This window comes from Adelges cooleyi, unplaced genomic scaffold (genome assembly GCF_023614345.1).
Source record: "Adelges cooleyi isolate 19-005CV unplaced genomic scaffold, UGA_ACOO_1.1 ACOO_flye_CR_arks_rails_tigmint_CR_PRNA_9, whole genome shotgun sequence".
Lineage (NCBI taxonomy): Eukaryota > Metazoa > Arthropoda > Insecta > Hemiptera > Adelgidae > Adelges > Adelges cooleyi.
The window spans coordinates 5,037,800-5,064,578 of record NW_026096579.1 but is presented as its reverse complement, the minus strand read 5'-3'; the positions used below and the strand labels follow the sequence as shown (position 1 = coordinate 5,064,578).

General features: G+C 33.9%; 1 protein-coding gene across 4 annotated transcripts; it reads left to right on the top strand.

Annotated features, from left to right (window-relative positions):
- Positions 1 to 26,519, top strand: LOC126846358 (ras-specific guanine nucleotide-releasing factor 2-like). 4 transcript variants are annotated; one of them, XM_050585694.1, is made up of 26 exons: positions 1 to 128; positions 2,610 to 2,770; positions 14,754 to 14,891; positions 15,070 to 15,176; positions 15,261 to 15,408; positions 16,468 to 16,748; positions 16,827 to 17,056; positions 18,571 to 18,764; positions 18,874 to 19,220; positions 19,282 to 19,421; positions 19,497 to 19,717; positions 19,800 to 19,949; positions 20,019 to 20,221; positions 20,289 to 20,407; positions 20,483 to 20,575; positions 20,632 to 20,820; positions 20,886 to 21,132; positions 21,203 to 21,410; positions 21,474 to 21,628; positions 21,851 to 21,871; positions 22,828 to 23,020; positions 23,084 to 23,263; positions 23,758 to 23,855; positions 23,924 to 24,206; positions 25,376 to 25,573; positions 25,986 to 26,519. In XM_050585694.1, the coding sequence occupies exons 2-26, from the start codon at positions 2,612 to 2,614 to the stop codon at positions 26,196 to 26,198; spliced, it is 4,515 nt and encodes a 1,504-aa protein (XP_050441651.1). In that variant the 5' UTR covers positions 1 to 128; positions 2,610 to 2,611; the 3' UTR covers positions 26,199 to 26,519. The 4 variants fall into 4 exon arrangements, with proteins under 4 accessions (XP_050441651.1, XP_050441652.1, XP_050441650.1 ...); XM_050585695.1 differs by having other exon boundaries at positions 2,607 to 2,770; positions 20,289 to 20,395; XM_050585693.1 differs by having other exon boundaries at positions 2,607 to 2,770.
- Positions 26,520 to 26,779: the final 260 nt, after the last annotated feature.

Genomic DNA, 26,779 nt, shown 5'->3' with positions numbered 1-26,779 from the left:
ATATACATATATATACGTACAAAGATAATCTATCAGCCTCGTAACTACCCTACACGTGCCAATCAGTACATAGTAAGAAAACAAAAAAAAAGAGGAAAATACGCATACACGCTCGCACACAAACACAGGTAAGACGCCTCCTGCAGAATTCTACCACAACTAAACATAGTATAATCGCAACCCGCTTCCCCCCATCGGTGGAGATTAGGGGGCTTGAGGTTATAAGAACCTCATTCCACAAATCTTTGGGTAAAAAATAAATTTAAGTACTTCGAAAAGTAGTAATTATTAGTTTTTAAGTTTTTAATATCCCAAGCCCCTCTTATCTCCGCCAATGCCCTCACCCTACAAATCGTCCCTTCGAATTGGTGATAGTATGCGAGAATGTATGGACACCAAATGCAAGAAATAACCAATCTCTAGTATCCATCATTTTATTATAATCATAGGATGAAGTGATGAGAAATGGGCCCTTCGCGTGTCCCCATGCCACAAGCACAACTAGACCTAAATCTACGGGGGTGATCAATTTTTGGATAGCTTATTTTCTTGTTTTATCATTTATATATTGTTGTAAAAAAAATTTGTCATTTAAATATTTTTTTTTAAGAACGGTTTTGTCTGTCGCCAAGTCCCCACTTGGATAAACTTTAAACCAATGCTGTTAATGCTAAAAAGTGTTTGCCAGTTCAAAAACAAACATTTTTTCAAGTTTAAAGAACAGTTACACAATACAAACTATTTAGTTTTTTACTATACACTCAAAATCCATGTCTTTGAATTTCACAAAAATTGATTCTAAAAACCATGTTCTCTTACACCAACATGTTTGTTTTGTCAGCTGGACTTATTACTGGATACTAATTACAAATTAAATTACATTTTTAACCACGTTAATCCTTAAAAATGACCCATACATTTTGATGTAATATCAAAGTTATTAATCAACTAAAAGTTAGACTAATTGATAAAAATATGAATTATATAAACAAAACAACTTTTACTAGTTTTGTACTTTTATATAAGTAATAACTAATATACATATTAAAACGCGAAAAAAATAAAACAGCTCAACCAAATTAAAAAGTTAATAAAAAAGCTTTTGTAATAGAGGGTGTTAGTTTCGAGTCAAGGTGTTTAAGTCTCCCTAATATCTCTCTACTTGCGTCTATGTAAATAGTTATAGTCATAGCTTTCTTAAAGAACACAGTTTGAGCCTTTCCAGTCGGCCTTTCCAATACTGGTGGTATTTATAAGTTTTCTCCACTGTCTCTTCCGAAGATTGATGAGCAATTTAAGAAAGAAAAAGGTGACACTCACAACTACTGTATGACTTGTCACCTGCACCCTTTAGGTTTTCAGCACTTTTGATTTTCAACTTTTAATTTCACGATCCAAAAGGGCATCTCTATTGTAATGACCCAAAGTCTTTATAAACAAATAACAGTAACAACTATGTACAAGACGTGTATGGGACTCCTTTAGTAGTAGGATGGCCGCTGTCACTATTTAGAAGAATGTACTTTGTGTAAAGGTATTATAGTAATAGGTGGTACTTATTAGTCCATTTCGACAGTTTTAGCTGTAATAGCCAATAATTGGTACTATACCAAAGCAATATCGTCAGACAGGCAAATTAAATAGAATGATAGAATGATGACCCATAAACTATTAGGCACACCAAAGTCGACTCTAGCTCACTTAACCGTCATTGTTGTGTGCGGATCAGCTTTCTGATACAGCCAACGATTTGCATATACTATTATGTATCAGGCAAAAATCCTACCCTTTTTTTTTACAATCAAGTTGTCATTATACAGTACTTAACAAATACTTACCATAATATAGCTATCATAATAAAGTACAAACATAGTTTTATTATTTCAAAAACGAATAAAACATTTTGGCGGTACATTTCCACTCAGAGGACTCCTATTGATTTTTAATAGCGTGCTGTGCCTAAGCACACGTGTTTGACACAAAGCCGTTTAAACGTTGCCGTTTAGTTAGAAATATTCTCAAATCGGTTCGTGATTTGTATCAAACAATAATAATTATTGATCATCACGCTATAAAGATACAGAAGTTATTAATCTTTCGGTAGTTTTCCTGAGCTTTCGTTACAAATTGCATAATGCTTTATTTATTATTATCTTGACGGTACAGCGTTGTGTCAATAGAAAAATGGTCGATATTTTATACTGTTAACATATTATTACTACGTTGGCTATTGCTATAAGTTTACTTGGAAGTAAAATTATCATAAAAATTACACCCAACTTATTGTACTCATTGATCGCAGTATTCATTTTTTTCCATACACTTTAAATAGAATCATATTTAGGTATACAGTTTTTAAAAACTAACTAGTCTTATATTTATTCTCCTTATTATTTCACATCTATCAATTTACACAATTTGGGTATGAAATAATATTGCATACATACATGTTTAGGTAATTTTTAAAAAACATTGAATTAGCTTGATACTACATTATCTGTGTTAAATAATATGCATCCGCTGCAAGTGTTTTTTTTTTAAAGATGTAACGCGAACTAACTAATGGTGTTTTATTTTTCGTTTACTAATGACGCACACTTTTCCAGTAGACATGTTGAGTCCGAAGATGCAGAGATGTGTCCGAGTGGTTGACAATCAATTGCTGATGCTGTCGGATAGAGCTCGCACGGATAGTACTCTCACTGGCAATTTACACAAAAAAGCTTCTGATGGTGGCAGATGGAAGAACCGCTATTTCGTACTCTACCAGGTACTATTTTGTCTTTTTATATTTCACGCGAGTTAACGCTATGTGTTATATACAAACTTACATTAAAACAAAAACGACAACAAAAATACGATTTTATTTTGCAATTCGCACGAAGTATTCGGGTACGAATTTGCTATACATTATTATATAACTATTGTTATTTATACTAATCATCTAAAATTAACCGTTTTTTTTTTTTAATTAATGCATCTTGTCTGATGAACAAAATTATTTGGCGACGACGCTTTAATATTATTACGATTCATTTAATTAAGCGATCTCGTTAGGCGTTAAATAGGCATACTTATATTCATTGCGGTTATAACTACTGAATCTACATTCTACGTATACATTATTAAAAAGCCACCAAATTGTGATTTATTACGAATGGTGCGTTTAAACTTGCGTGTTTGTTTACTTATTTAACGCGAAATCTAACTTCATCGCACGGCGCACTAAAACTGTACTTGATCAAAACAGCTATGTTAACATTCTCGTGTTTCTAATACTTGTAATAAATTAAGGATAATAATATATTGGATAGCGGTGGGTAGTTCTCTAGAACTGAGCGAGTCAAAACGGATCCAATTTATAAATTAAACCTGTGCCCGCGTTGAACTAAGTATAAACCCTAAGTAAAAACAATTTGTTTTGTTTTACTTGTCTTCTTACCGTACCGAAATCGATGATGTTTACAGAGTTTGTTTTTCATCAATATCCAAGGAGACGTATAACGGATTTCTAAATTTAATTTGATTTATATAATAATCAGTATTTGAAACGGCTTAGTTTATTAGAAAACTGAGTAATACGTGGGCGCCATCCGTATTACTACGCATACACTTAGATTACTACTGCAAAACCCGAGGACAAATTTTTAACGGTAACGAAACCAACGTCATATATTTCAGAGCGACTTTCTGCGGATGTGATCCTCCTGCGGTTTACGGTGACTTCGTTTGAAAAGATAAGTTAAAGACAATATGGACCGGATAGTCTCAAACGATTTGCTGGTCGACGAAATTTGCGGCCATCTCGGGGGCTTGGAAGTGTTCACGTTTCTGGACGCCATCGACAAGCGACAAACTCGGGTGCGGGTCAAAGCGGTGGTACAGACGGTGGTAACAGTATTGCGACGCATTGCCGACGCGTTACAGCACATCGACACAATGGTGCAGACCTACCCGATGTGTTACGGCAGTTTTGCCGAAGACTTACTGGGCGAGCACACGTTCGACCACGGCCGGGCGGTAGACATAGCGCTGGTAGTCAGTAACGCTGCTGACCGGCGACCCATACCATTCATAATCGACGTTCATCACCAGCTCATACACTCGTACCCCAGCTGCCAGTTCGTCGGTCTGGGTCTGTCGCACAACCCTCGTTTGAAATTCAACCAAGGGGAATTGCGATTCCAGGTGCGCTTCGTGTCCGTCGAAACGCACATATGTCGGGATTTGGAGAGGTTCGACACGGTTTTTACCGACTTCGACGAGGCCACCGCGAGGCTGTTTGCTCTTTTGTTGGCGCTGTCGCGTGCACCTACCGCCAAGGCAACGAATGCGGCGTTTTATGTACGGGGCGCAGCAACACTAGTTGGCGGGTCCACCGGTCGAACAGAGTTGTTGCCGTCAGCCCCCGATCCCCTGTACAGCCCTATGCCGTGTGGCGCCACGTTTCCTTGGAGCACTCACTACAGGCTCGAAATTTACAGACACGTTAAGAACTACAAGCCCTTTTTTGCGATAACGGCGCATAAGTATCAACAGTGCGGTCAATCCGTAGACTCGCAGACGATCGACGTCCGCGTGTTTTGATTTCACCCGGCGTGGGTTTTCCCCCGAGCCGTGTCTTCTTGTAAACCATTGCCGTGTTGCTGTCGGCTAGCGTTCCTGTGAATCTCAGGCCGTTCAATTACTCGTCTGAAAAATATACCAGATACTGGCGTCGGAGATGTGGTACCTCAAGACCGAAACAATACACTTGTGTATTATCTATGGGAACACGTTCAAGGCTTCCACGATTGATGACGACAAATAATTATTCCCCACGATGTTGAAGTCACTACAAATACAAAGCAATATTACAATTATAATGTCCAGTTAGAGTGTTTCGTTCAGGAGATCGTTCTTGAGGGTTGCTCGCAACGTTGAAATTCAAACTTTAGCACATGCAATGACGAGTGACGAGGTTGATTAAGTCTTCACGGGTGACACAATTTAAAGTATAGTGACTATAGCGGATACTATACGGATTTTGTTGACCAAGGAGTGTGGTGTGCGCCCAAGACAAACAGATTATGGCAAGACGGTAGTCTACAAAGACACCCAAGGATTTGCCGTGGTCGTCAAGGCAAACAATTATACAAGCCACGGTCGGCGTTCAAACCCCAATCACCGTAGAATTCACGCGGATCACTTGCACTAAACGGTCCGGAAGTATGCAAAGTGGTAGGGGGGGGGGAATCGAGTATAGTGACTTACCTACTCATGAAGTATATCGTGTGAAACATGTTTTCGAATAAAATAAAAGCTAAAAAACAGCGTTTTACGAGACCAAAACTCGATATTAAAATATTAACTAAGTTATGTAATATCCATGATATAACATGATGTCTACTGAAACTATATTAGAACATAAATATGTCTACACAATGTGTACACATGGGTTATACATTATATACATAATTTTATTTCAATTGTATGTTGTACATCGCTAGTTTTTAGTTAAACTGTTAATGGCATTTTTATTCATTAGGTAACATTATTACAAATATTTTAAAGCGTTTTCCCTCTGTTAAAAATGATGCTTCTTTTGTTGCCTTTTGGATATTTTATTATGATTTTTTTTTATGAGATAAAACGGCGAGGGGGCTTGTAGGTTGAAAAATCGCACGCTGCGCTGTTCCAATAAATCAACCAATAAAGTAGGGAATCCGGATTTTTAAAGGTAAGGTATTAAAGTCCTTTTTGAGCTCGATGTCTCGATATTTTTTCCTTTTTTACTTCCTCTTCTTTCGCACATGCAGCTTGATTTACGACTTATTTCTCCCGTTTCGTGCCGGGCTTTTACGAAAACAACTAGTAATATGAGCAGGTTTATTTTGTTAGTGAGTTAAACCAGATAACACCTAAATAGACCTTTATACTAACAGAGAGGAAACCAAAAACGATAAAAGAATGAAACAACCAGCTTGGCTTTTTTGACCTCACTTTAACCAAAAACATTACCAATAAGTCAATGTTTAAAACGTTTATATTTCTCGCACATTACCACTATAAACATAATTTTATGTGGTATAAAGTCAACGAGGGTAAGTGTAAGAGTAAGGGTAAGAGTAAGACTCGAGTACAAATAAGTAACAAAATAAAATTCACATTTAGTTCAAATAAATATTGTTTTTTTAAATTGGATAACACACTTTTTAATTAAAGCATTTTTTTTAAATTTGAATTGTAAAACGAGATCTAATAATACAAAAAATAAATAATGACTTTGGTTTGGGAAGTAATAGACTTTTGTGGGCTTTCAAAATCAACATTGTTTGGTGTTTGTCGACTTATAAATTTAATAACATGTCAACATATGCTATTGAATTAGCATTTTTTATCACTTAATGTGTTAAAATCAGTTATTGTTTCCTTTTTTTTTTTTTTTGAAATGTAAATATTTATTTTTTGTGTAGTATTTTACTTAAAATAACAAAAAATGTATAAGTGCGATTAAATTATTACTTTTATTATTAAATTTATATAATCTCATTCGATAAATAAAACAATCGATATTACTAACGAAAAGTACTGTGTTTTTAGTTTTTTAAATATGTATCTATATTTTAGTTTAAGACAAGAGTATTAAGTATAATATTAACTATTATTTTTATTTTGTATTTTTTGGTTTGTATCAAAATGTCAAAAAACACAATTTTATATTAAAAATATTATATTATTAAATATAATTTAAATTGTTTTATAGGCATTAATACATAAAAGAGAGTTGCAAAAACAAAAATATATACATTTTGGAAAATTTTCACTCCAACCTATTATGAAAAAAAAACCAATTGACCGATAAAAGGATAGAACCGATTTGCATCGCTGTTTTCGACCAATCCAATGTACTTATGGCCACGATATAGTGAAGCTGTTGTGCATGGGGTTACTCTAAAATACCACATGAGTCCCCTAAAGTGCGTAATTGTGTTTGTATTGCATTGTAATGTGGTAGCGGTGACGACAGAGCATTGACATTTACATATTCACCGACACAATATCGACCAAGGGAAGTGAGAAAAAAGACCCAACCGCAATACGGCCCTTTGCCACAAAAATAAACATTTCAAAAGATCCAATGTATATGTTGTGTATATACGTATAGACACTACTTGTATCTAATAATAGTTACTGCGTGAGGTTACCTGTTTAGACAGGTTAATGTTACATTAATGTGTAAATGTGAAAATGTCAAAAATATACAGTTATGAGCCAATATTGTACGGTATACCCTGTGTTTTGAATAATATACACTCATTATAAATATAATAACAGTAATTAAAAGTAATAGCAACTAAACATACATTGTGCTTTGAATAATTACATATTTCGAGGAATTTGTTTGATAAAACACGGTATGGGCTTTATAGTGACGATTGTACATATACAGTATAAAAACAATTTTTATACATAATATACATATGACATAATATATGTTCTTATTATTTTGTATACTTGTCCCTACGTAGTCGTATCAAGTTACCATAAATAGAATAAATGTACCTATATTTTTTTATAAAATAATAATAATAAAAAGTAATTTATTTGTGAAAAATCGCCACGGTATTTCATTACGTTCATAATGAAGACAATTCCCAAATGTATTTCGTGGAAATATGACTCCGACTGTCTTGTTACCGATATTAGACGGAAAATAATATCTCTGCATTTATTTTAAAGTGTGATCAAAATGATAGGCGCATTTGACATAATATGACTTATAAGCATATAGCTGACTTTTTAGTAACCGAGAAAAATAACTGTTCTATATTTTATACAAGTCAATTAAAAAAAAAATAAACAAAACGTTTTATAAATTAATAAAATTATTATTAAAAGAATTATTATTTAAAAATCAAATGATGTTCATTCAATTAATGAGATTGCATGTGGTCTGTTTTTAAGGAGTTTTGTATAGGCAATATTTAAGAAAACAAGGTTTTAATAAATTTCGACCATGTCAATTAATTTACCGGTAAATTTGTATAAGCGTCGAGGTATTATTTTCAATTTAAATACTTTTTTCTACGAGTAAAAGCAACTTTGGTTTATTTTAGACTAAAAAGCCAGACAAAATTTCGATTACATAACATGATACTCCAATTGCATATCTATCTAACCTCTCTTAACTAATAGCATCTTACGGCAAAATTTAAATTTTTTATTTTTAGAAAATATTTCAAAGTACACACTTGTTGAATGATATGATAAAATAGTGTTTTGGTTTTTTACAAATTTTAAAGCGATTTACATAATATAAAACGTTGTAACAAATTCCGCGAGTAAAATATTATAAAATGGTTGTGTTTGTTTCTTTCGAAACCGCGTTGAACAGTGTAAAACATTGTATATATATAAAAAAAAAATTAAAATTAAAATTTTAAACCAAAATTAAATACTTTCAACAATCCCTCGTTGGCTGGTTTTTGTGCTCGTGTAACGTCACTACTTGGTGTTGTACAATGTACACATACATATAATCGCGTGTCGATAATATTTTAACAATATACTATAATATAATAATTGAAAAATGAATAAAACGCGGTCAGAGTGGACTATTTGGATTCTGCGCAAGACAACGTGCGGAGCGCATGAAAATCGTTAACTTCGGCCAAACACATATTTTCAGGCGAGTGATAATGATGGCAATAATAATAATAATATTGTGTGTATACTTCTCGACCAAAGCGCTAAAATCGCTCGTGTTAACATGACCGCCGCGAGTTTAATGGTTATGGCGTTGTTGTTTATTCAAAGCACCTTGTTTATTGCAAAAATAATATTTTAATACCTATACACTGTACCACTGCATTGTGACGGTACAGTGTACTTTGCCGCACTACTTTTTAATCGACAAAATAATATTATAATGTTTTCATTGTACGACGTTAGTGCATTACAAAATTGAGTAAGCCATTACTTTTTCGGTTATATTCGTGTAAAAAAAAATGACATTTAGGGTCTACTGGGGTAATTGTAAACGTATGGGACAAATGTAAATGAGATTTTGGTTTTAATAGAAAGTAATCAACAGTTTTCAATTTCATTTCCATTCTATTAACTACACGTTGTTAATATACCACATAATTAAATAAAACACCAACACTGTTTGTTTTATCTATAAAAAACAATTGTATTTACATTTGCCCCGTTCGTTTACAATTAATCCACTTGAACATTACATCCAATCCGTTTATTTACAGTTACCTCCCGCTTAAACTTATTATTTTTAAAACTATACTCAAATTTGTTATATCTTTAATCAGACTAGCATATTAAATCTTTAACAATAGTTTGTCTCTGTATTAGAACAAACAATTTAATTTAATTTCCTTCTTGTCAGCATTCTATCCAATGGACCACCTATTAGTTATTAGGGGTGAAATGATAACACAGGGGGGGGGTTGAATAGCTATATAGCCCGCTTGCACGTGGAGTATTATGCGGTAGTCGAAATGGTGGCTTGATGCGCTAAAAACGTGTTTATGACTACTCAACAGTTGGTTACATTTTAATTGTCCCTCTAGACGTTTTTTTTGAAAATGTATGAAAGAATAGTCTTACGCTAATCAATAACTTATGTTTTTCCTAAAGTATCTTCGTAGTATGATGGGAAAAATTGGATGCAGAAAGAACACACGGTTTTCAGAGTTTTGCCGACTGTCGCAATAAGCGTTTCAGATGTTGTGTATATATTTAAAAAATATATAATTTACCCGTTTGGGGACCGGGCAAATAATATATTATCATCACGCACGTTTGCGCAAAATAGAGTGGCCGACCGCAAGCCGTGTAATAGCGATACTATTGGGTCAAAGTCCTTTTTGAAAGTACCGTTTCAAAAGACCTTTTATCCGCTTTAAAATATTCAAACGGGCGAGTGTAGTAACGTTGTCGTACGACGGCTATTTTAAATGCGTACAGAACACCGTCGTATAGGGGCCATATTTCCCATTAGGCAAAACAAATTTAAACAATGCCAGACCTAGTCATAGACGATTTTGTGTTATAACGGCATTGTATCCTTTGTATATTTTCATAAGGTATTTTGCCTTATGATTGAAAAATTCTAAATAAGGCCCTGTATATGACGTGCGTACCCGAGGGATACGTGTATTTTTACACGTCTTGATAGGTACGCCGTGGTACCTACGCGTCATCGATTTTCGACTTCCGGTGTCGCGAGAAAACATATCGCGTACTCGTATACTTACTTCAAACAAAATATAGTGCACGCACGAGGTTGGCCACACAAATACAAAACCACTCGCTGCTGCTACTGCTGCTGCTGCTGCTGCTTATTGTGTTACCTCCCCGCGCATTATTAAATTCTATTCGGCCCTTACATATTATTATTATTATTATTATTATACATCTTTACTCTCCGTTTGCCGTTTTTCCACGAGCTTTCGCCACCGCGATAAACCGCCAAGTTCCCCGCCTTCCGACCCGCTCATCCTAGTGTGTTTCTCAACCTCGTTGTTCGCTCCGTACCTTCCCCTCTGCCCACCCCGCAATCTCTCTTCGGGCGCCCGCACGTGTCCTTCACCCCGCCAGCCGTCGTCGCATGTGCGCGTTGCCTCCGAAAAGTTCCGCCGTCGGCTCTGCAAGGGTCGAGATTTGGCCGTTTACTACTACTCGCGTTTAATAAACCCGCAACTATACCTATATCCGGTAACGGCGGTCTGCGAAACGCACCTAAGGACACACAAAAAACCTATTTATAACTCATCAAAATCCTAAGTTTGTCGATTTTTTCTACGGGCGAAATTATTAATAAACCATGAAATTTTTATGTGTCTGCAATATATATTTATATTTTGCTAAATTAATCAGTTGTTCTAGAACTGGGTCAAATTACAATTTATTCTGCTGGATTTCCAAGAACCATTTTATAACTTTTGTATGTCTAAACCAACAATCGCAATCAATAGTAATTGAAAACGCTCTTTTATGTTTTTACCATCATTTTTCACTACAATAATTGCTCTTCCACGGCAAATTGGCACATATTAACAGCTGAAATGTATACAAATGAATTACTTTTACCTTGCTCTTTAAGATAGAACAGATATGAGCGTGTAGCATGGTGGAGCTCGGTTCGTAGACAGCATAGGCAGCGAGTAAACCATTATATCCATTATAAAGGAGAATATCCAAATAAAAGAGAAATAAAGTAATAAGGGAATTTAATCGTATTATTATAATGCAATAATTAATTATTTTTAGTTAACTTTGTATTTTAAAATTTAACAAAGTACTATGTACTTATTCCATTAACACTACTCTTAAATGATATGTTTACTATGTTATCCTAATGTCCATATGCTGATGACTATCCATTTAAATAGCTCGGCATTACTCAGTAATTGCACACGTTACTCTGGACGAAGTTTTGGGCGAAAGGCAAATCCATTGCAATTAGTTAGGTATTCTTTACAAAAAAAAACACTTACAGTAACGTAACACATTTAACGTTTTGCAAACCAAGATGGATGATAGTGTTCATGTATTTCACTATGCGCATCTTCCTAAATGTATTTTTAATTAAACGGCCTCAAGGAGTTCAAAAATAATGAATATATAACTCAAAAATGTATTAAAAATACACATATATGAGGAGTCTGTTTCCTTCCAAACCAACTAATTATCTAGGTTTTTTATTAGTTTAGGTAGGTAAATGAGAAATACTTGTTGCTCTATATTTTTTTTTTATATTTCTGATTGTACTTTTAACAAAAAACCAATGAAAATAATTAAGAAAAATTATGTATTTTAGTTTTGGAACCATTAGGTGTATCTGATAGGTTTTGGAATTAAGTTGGCTACTTATTAAAAAAAATGTTATCACCAGAAGTTGAACTCAATGAACAATCACCATTTTGTATTTTCGTTTATTAAATGTAAATGGTTGCTAACTTTAATATTAAATTATTGAGAATTCGTTAAAATATATTACATAAAAACCGTTATGTTAGTAAACTTTGGATAATACGTTTTGATTCAACAGACGATTAGTATTATACGTTTATCACAGCAGCTATTAACTTTGGAATTAAATGTGTACCAAATAATCAATCAGTTTAAGAAATAAATTCCCGTTTAATCCGATAGGATATAATAAGTTTTGAAATAAGGCTACATTTATAATCAATTTTTAGCAGGGATATTATGTGTTTATGAAATTAGATTCAAGACAAAATATGGCAATATATATTATCGTAAAACTTCAAAGCCATAATATCAACAATAATTTTTGGGTACATAATAAGTTTTGGGAATGACTACAACATGTACAACTAATTAATACCTACATATTAAGTATTTATCGTTGTTTTATAATAGCCAACTATTAATATAGTATATTACATATTACTGGGCGCCTCCTGAATATTTTAACAACATACGCACACCATTTCCATTATAATATTACATTGTGCAAAATATAATGAAATATTGATTTTATTATTCAGTTTAAACAACATAATTATTTCAGTAAATATTTACTAAATGGACGTGAACATCCAAAACCGACAAGTTAGGTGAATGTATTTTTATCGTACAAGCCAAATAATAATTACTTCATATTAAAATTAAACCGCTTTGCTAGTGTTGCACTTTTTTGTATTTATTAACACTTTGCATACGTTTTTTAATAACCTACATATTATATTTGAAATAATGAATTATGAAGAAACACATTAACACCGAAATGATTGGCTAAATCAGAATTGTGCCGGATTTTAGTACTAGAATAAGTAGTGGCACTTAATTTATGTATGATTGCCTTAATTCTTGTGACATAATTTGGGCAAATAAAATTATATTCTTATCAGTCATATTTTTAATTGGTAATATTATGGTGATTATTTAGCAATTCTCTCTTCTTGGCTGTTAAATATATTTATTGACATGGTATTTTCGGTTGTTTTACAATATTGACCATTATTTCTCATGAATGATGAAGATATTTACTTATTTAAATTGGCCACTGGACAAGACATATGATGTCATTATACTGTAAATTATGTGAAGTGGCCGAAAGTTACTCAACACGTCTGTCTCTTCTAATCCCTTCCAAACGGAAATGTTCAAGTAGTTATTGTAATTGAATTTTTATTAAGGAATTTCTTTATCTCACGTTACCACATGGTTGTTGACTCTTCTTATTAGTTGATACTATGATAGATATTATGTTCAGCGTTAGAATACGGCACTGATGCGGGGTGCCGTAGAGACAGAGTGTCAAGAGACAGTGGTTCCTAAACGTTTTAAATGGAGTCCAGAAACGATTTCTAAGTTATTCTGGTCATGTATTGAATATATATCATCCTTAGCATAATTACTATCCAGTAACCCGTTTTCATGGATGAATTCCCCTTGAATATTAAGGGTATGAGAAATGGTTATTTCCTGTCTTTGTCCCACTCACGGACTGCATAGGAATTTCGACTTATTTCGGTTCTAACGCAACGTACCCATCGATCTAGCGAAATGAATCTAAAAACGGATTTAAATTCGATTAAAAACGACTTTTTCACTTCTGTTATATTTCTAAATTTAATTTTATGTTACTTTTTTTTTATTGAACATCATTCAGCTTCAAGTTCAAAATTAAAAAAAAAACAAGTATAGTCAATTTTTTCCGTATTTCCTAGTTTTTAGGATGAAGGAATTGACTTTTAAACGTTTGACCAACCAAAGTGCCAACCGCATACGATTTTAGATCTATAGAGGTGCTATACAATAAAAAAAGTTGTCTTGCATCAGACACAAAAAAAAACACATCAGTGTGAAATCAATATTATTTTTAACTATCGCAATGAAGCTAAATAATTAAAACGTTTTTAAAGATTAATAAATAGCGTGACTTGTCTATAACAAAAATAAATAACAATTTAAAATCAAAATCGTTTCCAAACTACTATACCTATAATATGATATATATATATATAACCGGAGACAAAGCGAGGCCAGCACCAAAACGTATACAAGTATAGTTTCCAATTTGATAGGTCAGGTCACCTTAGTGTAACTTAACTGAACCTCGAGATTAAAAGCTAATATCGTTTTTTCTTTTGCTAGACGTTCTTATTATTTACTTGTCAATAAATTGTCATTTAAGTCACTGTACCATAAAGTTTAACTTAAACATAATAAAAAGAAAAAAACTGTGTTAAAGTCATAATTTGCATTGAACCTTGAGGTCCATATTTGTCGACACTTCATGTTGCATCAGTAAAAAGTATGTTCTGTACCCTCGCTGTGTTAGTCGAAGCAAATAGACTATTTTCACGGAAAAACTACTACCCGAGGTTATGTCTCTATCAGGTAGGTTACGTTATACTTCCATATTGATTTTCTGGAAAAATAGAGACGCGAACACTTGCGCTGTATTGGCTTTGCCGAGTACACCGACTTCGTTTTTATTATTGTTAGGGATGTTTAAAAAAAAAAAAATTATATCATAAATTCGCCTGCATGGCGTGTGTGATACTTAATCGAGTCCATGTCGTTGATTCTATATTTGTTTGGTTTGATTCAATCATAATATTGCAATTTTAAATTGCTATACATTTACATTTAAAATTTTTTTTTTTTAATCTGCAACATGCATATGTGTATGATACATAAATACAATTTGCTCTGTTCTACAATTCACTCTGTGTTACGGGTCATAATTAAGTCATATTATTATTAACATTTTTCAGAACATACTGTTCTACTACGACCACGAGAGCTGCTCTAAACCGTCTGGTGTAATACTGTTGGAGGGTAGCTACTGCTCGAGATTAGATTTCTCCGGCGGCACTTCAAAAGTAACCTGCAAGATACAAACAGAAAAAGAAGTAAGCCTATAAGATAGTATTATATTTCCAGCTGGCAATATAAATCGCATATTTTTTATTTAACTGAAAGTCATTATTGTATTTGTTAATTAATTGATATAATACTTAAAGGGTATGTGATTTTTCAAAAAAGCATCATGTAAGAGGTGTTATTTTTTTTTAATTGTAAATTTTCTAGCATTGTTTTGTCATTTCTTACAACAACCCGCAAATGAGACAGTACGAATTTCGCGCTTCGTCCGAAACCGCTTGCAAAACATGGGTGAACGCTTTGAAACAAGCCAGGTAAAGAAACTTATTTGCCGTACATAAAAGAATATACAATATAGAATGATATTTGATGTGCTGGCTAACGAATTTATTTGGCAGTTTCAATAAGTTGTTGTTGCAAAAAGAGGAGCTTGAACAGCGGCATTTGCATTTGCTACAAGTCGTGGAGAGTGAAATGACCGCCAAATGGCAGTACACGCAACAATGTGAAGAACTGGCGTCCGAAATAAAAAAGCTACGGGCAGAAGTAATATAAATGTTTTTTTTTATTGTTCTGTAAAGCAATCTGTAAGTAATAGTACAATGTTATCGCCAATGGGTGTGGTTCAGCAATTATCACACCGTCATTACCTAAGGAAATCACTGCCGGGCAACGTGTAAACTTCACACACATTGTCTGGACACCTTATGTTGTTTAAATGGAGAATGTGTTACAGAAAAAACAAGCCAGTTCAGTACTAGTTTAGTCCTGCTACCTAACTTCATCGTTATTACGAGTAGCTGTAACTGGTGTTCATTAACTAGTCTACAATCTTAAATTGTATTAATTGTCCAAAAATATATATACTATAAATACATTATTAATTAGAAGTGTATAGCATTCGTAAATGTAGTGACCAACATAAACTTATGGTGAGAAAATCTCTCACCAAGCGACCAACGACGGATCAACTATATTAAAATATTATAGTTAAGTGGTATAAATCATTTTTTTTTTTAATTATTGAGATTATTTTAATTTAATTGGTATAAAAGCAAATTTAAAAGAGTCGCTGTTAAATGTATTTTGTACAAGTGTAAATCTAAATATCCGAGGAAAAATTACATACAAGTCACAATGCTTCCATTTTAATGAGCTCAAACAGGATGATTCATTATGGATTAGACACTCACTTTCTTTTAAAATAATTGTAGTTTTATATTTTATAGTGTATATATGTTGTACAATAACGTATAAGAAAAGTCCAGAAATCAATATTAAAAAATTCACATGTTTTTTTCCATTTTATTAAATATTTAAAACTTGATTGAATTTAACGAAAGTCTACTCTTACTATCATTTTTTTGTTGTATTTAAAATTATTTTTAAATATACATATACGAATTATGAGTTATAAATAGTTAATATTTGTTTAACGTACGCCTATTTCATCTATAAAACACAACATATTATATTTGTTTAATATAAGAACAAACCACTATGGCTGTTATGTGTTTTTGGGTTATATTAGTTATTAAGAAAAAACTTGATGATTCATAGTTAAATACTAGATATGAAATTTTGTTTTTGAAATAAATTGTAAAGGTATTACCATTAAAGAAAGAGCTGCGGCCGATGACGTCTTACGGTGGGTCCAGTACCGGTTCGTTCGACGGAGGTATGGGTTCATTTTCGCGAAGACAATCCAAGGACAGTTTTATATTTGCGGATCAGACGACGTTCAACGTACAGGACTCGATCGAAATGCGAAAAATAAAAAAGGTCCAAAGTTTCTTCAGGGGGTGGTTGTGCAGAAGACGGTGGAAACAAATTGTCGAACAGTACATTAAGAGTCCACACGCCGAGAGCATGCGCAAAAGGAATAGGCAAGTCAACCAATTTATAAACTTCATCATAGTATGTTTGTATAATAAATAAATAACATGTTTTGCGTTCGTGTATAGCCTGGTCTTCCGGATGGTCGAAGCCGAGGAAGAGTATGTTAGTCAGTTGGAAGTGTTAGTCACATGCTTTTTGCGGCCTTTGCGTATGGCTGCTAGTTCGAAAAAGCCTCCTTGCACTCACGAAGACATCAGCTCGATATTTTTAAACAGCGAGACGGTGTTGTTTTTACATCAGATATTTTACAAGGGACTGACGACCAGAATGGAAAACTGGCCCACTCTAATATTAAGTGAGTACCATACTACGTTATTTGTTTGTAGGTATAACATAATTAGTATTCAACCACAATATTAAAGAATCGCCGTACAAGCACTGATAGAGTGTACTTTTGAACATGACCAAGTTATATAAACCCCCATGTCGCTTACAAAACCGACAAGTGAACAACAACAAGCATTCCTAAGGAAAATATTATTATACTGTAAAAAGTTATTTAAAAAAGGATCAGTAGTGATAAGGAAGGAATCAATAAAAAAATACTTTTAAGGTTCCGGATTTGTTAGTTAGGCCGATATTTTTTGATAATGAAAAAATCCACTAAAGTAGATAATATTAACAGCGCTGTGGTTAATAAAAACTACCGCCAAGTATGTATATCTAAAATGGATAATATTGAAAAAATGAAATCTAAAAACCTTAAAAATTTGAAGAAATATATTTTTAAATTTATTTTTTTTTTATCTAAGAAAAAACCAAAATATATTTTAAAACTCATAAAGACCATATGAAAATAGTTTACCCAGGCATGCACTAATACATGTTATGGAGTGAAGGATAATTGATGGACGATTAATAATTCCAGCCAAGCAAGCATTTAAGTTATTAAAATATAAATGACATATTAAGTTTTATGTAAATAAAACCGTTGACTGTGTGACCTACTAATTATACGAATGTTAAATCGTTGTCATCCGTGAACATGTATGGGGATACAGTACCCAGATTATCAGGATTTTCCTTGTACGCCTTATTTGTCACATATTTTGACCCAATGAAAACCTGTAATTATTGGTAAGACATGAATCAAGTTTAATTCCATGAGGATGGTAGTGAAGGCATCGGATATGTCGTTTTGCCGATGATTTTCTCGGTAGAAAAATAATTTCCCATTTGTTTCCAACTATTTATAATACATATTGAAATTAATAATCATTTATACATTTCAACAACTAAAACAGAATTTTTTTAAAAAATAAACAAAATCATGCGAAACACTACTGTGTTGCATAAAAGGTAAAAATACAAGTTTGTGTTGTATAATAATATGCGTGATGTGTGTGTATACTGAAATAAAAAAGTTCCACTTTCCCATTTTCTCCTTGTGGCGGCGGTTGTGAGACGCTATGGCTTTTTCAACTTATCTAAAAGGCGTTGTTTGCTTTTGATTTTTTTCTGAAGGTACCGTGTCTAATAATCTATATTTATCGCCACTTTACATAAAAAACTTAAAACTTACGATAGCAACCATAAAAAATATATGATTAACATTTTTGCTGTAGTCGTGAAATGGAACACCGAATATTGATTTTTGTCCGTCTCTGTTTAATATGTTAAGATTATGCGTTTTTTTTTAACGGGCAGTTACTTTATTTGCACTCTTGGAGTGTTCCATGTTTCAACATCGAACTAATAAATAAATTATATATAGTTACTTTTTTATGCGTGCTTTTTTACTAAAAATGGTAATTTTAATGGATACTTTCTAAAAAAAATGACTGAATTGTTGTTGGTAATTTATTTAAGGTGATCTCTTTGATATACTACTGCCTATGCTGACAATCTATCAAGAATACGTTAGGAACCACCATTACAGTTTACAAGTATTGACTGAATGCAAACAGAATCCAGCATTTGTTAATCTCTTAGAGCGTCTAGAAAATAAACCAGCCTGCCATGCACGGTCGCTAGAAAACTTTCTAATTGTACCAATGCACCAGGTAAAAACTAATTACAAAACGTGACTTTTTTAGTTGTTCTAACCAAACGTCTTGAATAGTAACAGCTGTCATTTAAAATAATTTAAAAAATATGTAATTTTCTTTTTAGATTCCCAGGTATATAATAACCTTACACGAGATTCTAGCACACACTCCACATGACCACGTCGAACGAAAAAGTTTGCAAATGGCGTGCCAAAAATTAGAAGATTTGAGTAGACAAATTCACGACGAAGTTAGCGAGACAGAAAACTTACGAAAAAACCTTTCAATCGAACGAATGATTATTGAAGGCTGTGATATTCTATTAGATGCCAATCAAATATTTGTAAGACAGGGTACATTGGTGCAAATTCCTATAGCTAGAAAGAAAAGCAGAATTCCGCATTTTAAATCTGAAAAAGAAGCAGTTAGACAATGTTTCCTGTTTACAAATCATATGATCATAACAACTAGGTAGGACGTTAGGATACGGTAGCTTTAACGTAATAAATATATTATGTCAACACATTTGCAGAACAACAAGTGGCAAACTACATTTGGCACCAGAAGTCGGGAAAATATCATTGGCCGAATGTCGATTGATTGAGGATCCCAATGAAAAAGAAGATGATACTAACCAAGGGGATACTGACGTCCAAGAGGCCAATAATGAAGGTTGCACATTTACACATTATACCGCTTATTGTAGTGTTTTACTATGACTTTTAATATTTGTTCTCTATTCTTAAGCCGCTGACGATTCAGCAGGAACAAGCCATTCCAGCGATGTCGAAAATAGCGATTGCGAAGGATTAAAATATTCTTCCACTCCAAGTCCTAGTCAGAGCCCAAAACCTCAAAACTACGATTTCCAACTTTGTGTAGATTGCAAGTCAACTACCCCGCTGACAGTTCACTTATACGCCCCCTCCTTGCAAGAAAAAACTGCTTGGGTCAGCGATATAAGTCAAGTAAGACCTTTTCGCACACTCAATATGTTCGAGAAATCTATAAATAAACGCATATACAACTGGACTTTCTCTTCACTTTTAGTGTATTGAGAACTTGAGGTTCGATGCAATGCTTCGAAACTCAATGTCAGACACATCGTCGGTAACAATGCCACACTCGATGCGTAACGATCCAAAACTGTTTAAAGACGACAAGGATATAAAATTCAGTAAATATTACAACTCCTGCAGGGTAAGTAAAATCAACACTGTTTAAGTGTTGTGATGATTTTTTTTAATTTCTGCCTACTCCCGTTGATAGATACCACGAATTCATCATGCTACCAAAGAAAAACTGATATCCAGGCTGGTGGATTTGCGATTTTTATCCATCGATTTCCTCAACACGTTTTTGCTCACGTACAGAGTGTTCACCGACGGAGTTACAATTTTGGAAGCGTTGAAAAAAGTATTTTACAACAACGAGGTTGAAGTTCATGACGCGACCTGTCAACCTTGCATGACGTATGTAAAAACTATTGCCGTGCACTATAAAAAACAAATATGACATTTAGTTACTCAATGCACGCAGATCGATTGATCGAACGGAAGCGAGCGATCATCACCATCTGACTACAGGAGACCGGGAACGAAGGAGATCTAGTGTGATTTCATCGCCTCGAAGGACTAGTGCGGCCAGTTCTGTATCTGGTATCCAATATATAAAAGCGCTCGAAAGAGCGTTCCGTAGTACTGTGTTTAACATTAAATTTTGTCGTATTCCAGGTTATTGTTCGGAAATCAGCGACCGAGACAGAAGTAGCAGTATCGACTACCAGCACTCGCAGAGAACCGGAAGGAAATACAGTTTCCGGAAACGTAAGATCGTTGCACGCATAACGTTGACTTGATATTTACTTGTCGTAATGTTGTAGTCGAAGAGGAGGAGCGAAGGAACAAAATGAAGTCCGAAGAATTCAGTTCTACTACCAGTTTGTATCAACAGACATCGCCAAGAAGAAAGGTTAGCATACGAATTGAAGACACCGGTGACAACTGTTATTTGGCGCCGCCTGTGATGGTCAAAGCCACGTCTTCGTCTAGCAGTGAAACCCTGACAGGAGGTTCGACTTGACGAGTTATGCAATTTTAACGACTTTATTATAATTATCATGCTATTGTTTCATAGACAATCAACAAACTGTTGTGGCAACATCCCCGTGTAGCAATAATAGCACCTCGACGCTAGTAGCAGCCACTTCGAATAACGGTGATCGGAGTCCCAACGAAAACAACGCCTGCGGTTCACCAAAAATATTATTACCCGAACGGAAAACGCAGTCTCCTTCGAAGTTGCACGGATTTCCGATTCACCATGGACACGCTATCAAAATTGGTTCCATTATAACGGACGCGGCCAAAGAACTCGTGGAAAAGTATTTTTTTTTTTTTTCATTCGGCGCTTAATAAATTAATCGACATTTTAATATTATCTTTGTTGCTTAGATTCCATCCAGAAAAACATTTCTATACTCCGCAGCCGCGTAGGAGAAGTTGGTTTACACACGATAGCACTCAGTTTAGAAGAAAAAAGAGTTTCGGTCTTAATGAAGACGAGGCAGGAGGCAACACGGATGAAAATGAGTGGTTAAGCAATATCCATAGCGCGTCATCGTCTAGATCTGCATCGCTTGTAAATTCCAGCATTGCGCAGGTATTCAACAATGTGTTTTTCCGGCTGTCGACATATACATATGACCGTTGTGTGCGTTTGCAGTATTTCTCTAGGAGGAAATCATTCGCTTGCACCGCTGACACCGATGGATGCTATAGCGGAAGTGCATCACAAAGAACAAGCATGCAACATGACAGTCCTGTGTTATCTAGTAGAGCCGGAGTAGTCATTACTTCATCTAGACAATCAAAAAGAAGGTAAGTAGAAATAAAACTGAAAAACAAATCTTAACAAGAGTAATAATTTTAGTAACAATTAAAAAGCGTGGGACCAACTTATTGTTTAGGCAAACTAGTTGATTTTTTTTTATCAGGATTTGATTAATAGGTCCTACGCTTAATAAAATATTTATTATTACCCACTGAAGTAAGACGGTTCTCATTTGTTTTACACGTGTTTTGTTTTATTTTTGTGTTCAGAACTGGAAGGCCGGAGTTTTGGTAAGTGCTGCGGACATGCACAATGGGAGAGGTCTGATATTTGTAAATCGGAAAAACCTGTTGGGGTTTTTGATTACATATTTATTTTTGATTTCGATTTCTGCATGAACCTATCACTTGCGGGCTAGTTAATTTGCTGCTCTTTTGGTAAAAAGCTAATGAAGTATTATATTTTCTTTCCCCGATACACTATAAATATAATATATAGAACATTTGGTTTGGCATTCCAAAAGCCAAATATGTTAACCAACCGGATCTTCCATTTAATTTAGATGATATTACTGAAAGAGAACAATTATATAAATCCGTATGCATGGACTCTAGCAGTTAGCTAATCCGTTTGATCCACACACCCTTGCAGTAGTGACGTATGGATAGTTCTGGAACTAGACAGATTTTTTTATTATTATTAGCGATCTCCATTGGTCCCACGGACACCAGAACCATCTATTTATACAGCTGTTTACCTTTAGCCACGTAAAAACAATTATTATTAAAGCCAGACACCTCAGACAGCTAGAAGTAGACTATATTTGAACTTTAAATAAACATTTAACAAGTTATTATTTATAAATAGTTTGAGTTTGTTGTTGACAAAATAGAGAACACCTGCAAACCCCTGGGAATGTTTCCCTGCACGAGTTATATACAATAGCTTTCCAAGTATGAATATACCTATAATATTTAAAATAAATTATAATGACCCCTTTTTTTCTCGTATTAAAATTTCTGCACATGTCCATCCGATTTCCTGTATTCTTATTGTTTCTTTTTATTATTTTTTTTTTATTTACCCTGTTCAACTGAAAATATTTATTTAACAGTTAACGTTTAAAAAATGTATACAACCCGCTTTAACTCAGATTGAACTTTAACGCCAGCCTGTTATTAGGCGGAAGAGCACAGTTTATCTATTAACTGTAACATTGATGAAAAATATCTTGTTTTATTCAAAGGAGCAGTACGTCAACAGCAGCTGCTGCTTTTGCCATTGCCACGTCAGCCTCGAGTAATCCCAGAGAACTGTCACCGTTACACGACCAAAAGTGCTGTTCTGCAGAAAGGAAAAGGAAAGAGTCGGTCATGTCTACTGCAGCTACAATGAGGGTGCTCAACGTATTAAAACATTGGATATCGAAACACCCACAGGTATATCAGAATTATCACACGAAACAAATAGAAATCGTTGGTGATTAAGTATATTATTTCTAGGATTTTGAAAACGACCCCCGTCTCAAAAACCTGACTATAGAATTTTTGGAGGACATACTTTTTAGTCCTAATCTTTTACCGGCCGAACACAAGATTGCAGGACAATTGCTACGTTTACTTACAATGGACGAAACAAAGAAAACCAGTATAGATCTCAATCTGTTATTGACTCCAACGCAGGTATAATTTTACAACTATAAATTATTAGAAGAATTAAGTTTTTAAAAACGCTAAGAATCTAGGAAAAACGTATGCAACACTTGTGTTGCACACATAATAAAGAATAAAATATTTTTTAAAAAAACCCTTTTAACCAAAAAAAAATTACACTTAAGCCGTATTTCGATAGCAATACTATCCTCATTTGCGCTGACAACAGCCTGAGACATCATCAATGACATCAATGAGACCATCATTGTCAAAAAGTGTTTTACGAATTTTAGCAAAATATTTTGTAATGGACTTAAGTCCCAGTTTAACAAATTAGGATATTGTTCTTATTTTTCAACATTTCTATTGCCTCACCGATGTACATTTCTTTGTAAAACCTACTCATTGAAAGAATATGGTTTTATCACAGCACCTACCTCACCTAATATATAAATATATATTTTTTTTAATCAATTCCCTTGGCCATTGGGTTACATTTAATGTTGGTACGTGTATATTTTTAGATACCCAGTGCCGAAAGTATTGAAACGTTGTCTGCACTAGAAATAGCCGAACAGATGACTTACATAGATCATCAGATATTCATAAGAATTCAAAGCCAGTAAATAACAATATTGTGCTAGTAAAAAAAGTCCACGGTAACCATAATATGCTAATGGTCTTATCTAGGGAATTCTTTGGCCGAGCTTGGATGAAGGAAGACAAACACATCAAGGCACCTCACATTATACTAATGACTAAGAGGTTCAACGAACTGTCACAATTAGTTGCCTCGGAGATCATGCGCAAAAATAATATTGCTGCTCGAGTGGTAACTATTGAAAAATGGGCAGCAGTAGCTGATATATCCAGATGCTTGCATAATTTCAACGGCGTACTTCAGATATGTTCGGCGTTTACTAACAGTTCAGTGTTTCGCCTGAAGAAAACCTGGGAAAAAGTTTCTAAAGCTGTGAGTATAAGTTTTATATTAATTTCCAATAATATTTTTCAACTTACACGTTACAATCTGAATAAATTGAATACAAAGTTGTAAATATAATTGTTGAATAACATCTGCATATTAAAGTAGCTTCATTCAAAGTTACACTCGCTGTTATATTGGACGATTTGTCATTTAGATAGCCTCTGAGTTTTACAAATATTTACAGGCCCTCCTCCAGAAAAAAACCGTAACAAAATATATGTACAGTCAAATATTTTTTATGACTTTTGGAATCAATACTAAATACCACAAATACCATTGTCGAAAAATAATTAAAAATACACATAATTGATTTTACTATTAATTATAATAAAAACAAATAGTGGGAATTGTAAAACATAATCTATTGAAACACTAAGTGGAATTATAAAAAAAACAAGATTGCTTGTTAATAACTTGACCTACATTCACTAAGTCGATTAAGTATAATTAAAATGCCATTTTATTTTGAATAAATCATTAACACCGTTACAGTTGTTGCATATAGTAAGTACTTTCGTCTTATAAGAACTAAACTTATTTGTGTATGCATCTAAAATCATAAGCAAGCGCACTGGCTATGCGTAGATGCAGAGTATGGTGCTTTAGAAAATATCCATTATTATTTATTATTAATAATATAATGATCGGTCTTTTACTATATAATTGTTAATAATAATATGTCAGATTTATATTTTCATATTAAATTACAAAATAAAAATTCTTCATTAATTAATAAAAAAAAAAAATGATTAAAAAATGTAGAACTCGCTTTCAAATGTTATTTGTATAAAACGGTTTGAGATGAATTGTCTGTTAACAACAATTATTGTTCGATACCAATTCTTTTCGGTGTACCATAGATTATACCAGAATTAATTAATTTAACCATCAATTATAGATACTTTATATTATAATATTGAGGAAATATAGAAACACATTCAATTTTGTTATGAAAACTGAAATTAAACTTAAAACAACCTGACAGTGCTTAACTATACTGGAAGACAACTTTTCTAATATTATGATAAGTTATTTTTATTTTCAGTTCATTTGTGTTTGAGATGCCCTAACACTTATTATACGATATAATATTTTGCTGCTATACAATACAAAATAAATAGCTGTCTAATTAAAATTGTATTTTTCATAACAAGACAAAACAATCAGTACAAAAACTTCAAATAATCGTTTCGTCGGACGGTCGATTCAGGAACCTCCGAGAAGCTCTACACAGATGCGATCCTCCCTGTATACCGTACCTCGGAATGTACTTAAGTGACTTGTCGTTTTTGGAAGAAGGAACACCCAGTTTAGCTGAAGACGGTCTTTTAAACTTTTCGAAATTGCGTATGGTGAGTACTAATGATGATTTTACTGATTTCAGTAGGATTAATAAACCAAAAGACACATAAAATAATTAACATTGCCTATTGTGTTTAAATAATTAATACAACTATACACTCCACCCTTTCTGCTAAATTTTAAACTTTAATAACTCTAAAAGTCAATATTCAAAACTGGTTAGCGACAAGTCAACATTTTCGGCATATTATTCTACTTTCAAAAACAAAAACTTGAATCTTTTCTAATATTGTACAGTAACGTAAACCAAAGTATATCCATAAAGAAATACTTCAAAATTTTAATTATCTCAAGAGGAAACTAGTGTGTCTTGTCCTTAACGAATCGCTTTGTAAAACGGTATACCAACCTAGTTTAAAACTTTAGTGCGGTACCGTTAAGTTAACACTAATTGTCGTTTAGATTGCGCACGTAGTGCAAGAAATCCGACGGTTCCAACAGACGCCGTACAAAATCGACTTCCAGTCCAGGGTAGCCAATTATCTACTGGACACATCTTTCCTGATGAACGAAGACGAACTGTACACTAGGTCGCTGGAGATCGAACCCAGGCCTTCGAGGCTGAGTATCACGACGCTGTCTAGCTCGCCCCATCACCAGAGCGGAAGTCAATGACGACGGTTCAGCGTTAAGAGGAACCAGACCACGTGTTTCAAATGATTTGGAAGGGGGGCGGACGACGGCAGAGGATCGTGAACTGTCCGAGTGGTATTAAAACGAGAGAATATTTCATCAAGTTTTCGTCCCCGTTCCACCACCGTCGCCGCCGCCACCGATCGTTTCGCACTTTCTTATTCTATTTAGAATGTCGAGTCTAGTTCTTCGTAAACGCTACTATTTTTCCCTTAAGGCGAGGATCGTGTTATGTCATTTCTCTGATTTTGGTTTTTCTTTTTCGCACGGTCCTCGCCGTGCTATCGGCTAACGTTTTTTTTTTTTTTAAATAAATTTAATTGTTACTCTAAATAGTTATAATTAATAAATGTATACAACTACGTGTATTCGAATTTTTCGTAATTTTGTCTTCCAAATTTCGAACAAACAAAACATTTTTTAAATGCGATTAAATATTGTCGCGGAACGTCTTTGTTTAGTAGATCACCGTTTGTAGAGTCTACGCTTTTACGAGTGTACTCGACCTTTGTAGGTCCGCAGCGAAATAAACAAAATATATTCGGGATGACCGTGAACAGTTC

Excerpts from the sequence above, each read along its gene's own strand:
- LOC126846358 (XM_050585694.1), top strand. The coding sequence starts at position 2,612 with ATGTTGAGTCCGAAGATGCAGAGATGTGTCCGAGTGGTTGACAATCAA. Across the intron at positions 18,765-18,873 it reads TAATTGTACCAATGCACCAG|ATTCCCAGGTATATAATAAC; the intron begins GTAAAAACTAAT and ends TTTTCTTTTTAG. Across the intron at positions 23,021-23,083 it reads GGATATCGAAACACCCACAG|GATTTTGAAAACGACCCCCG; the intron begins GTATATCAGAAT and ends TATTATTTCTAG.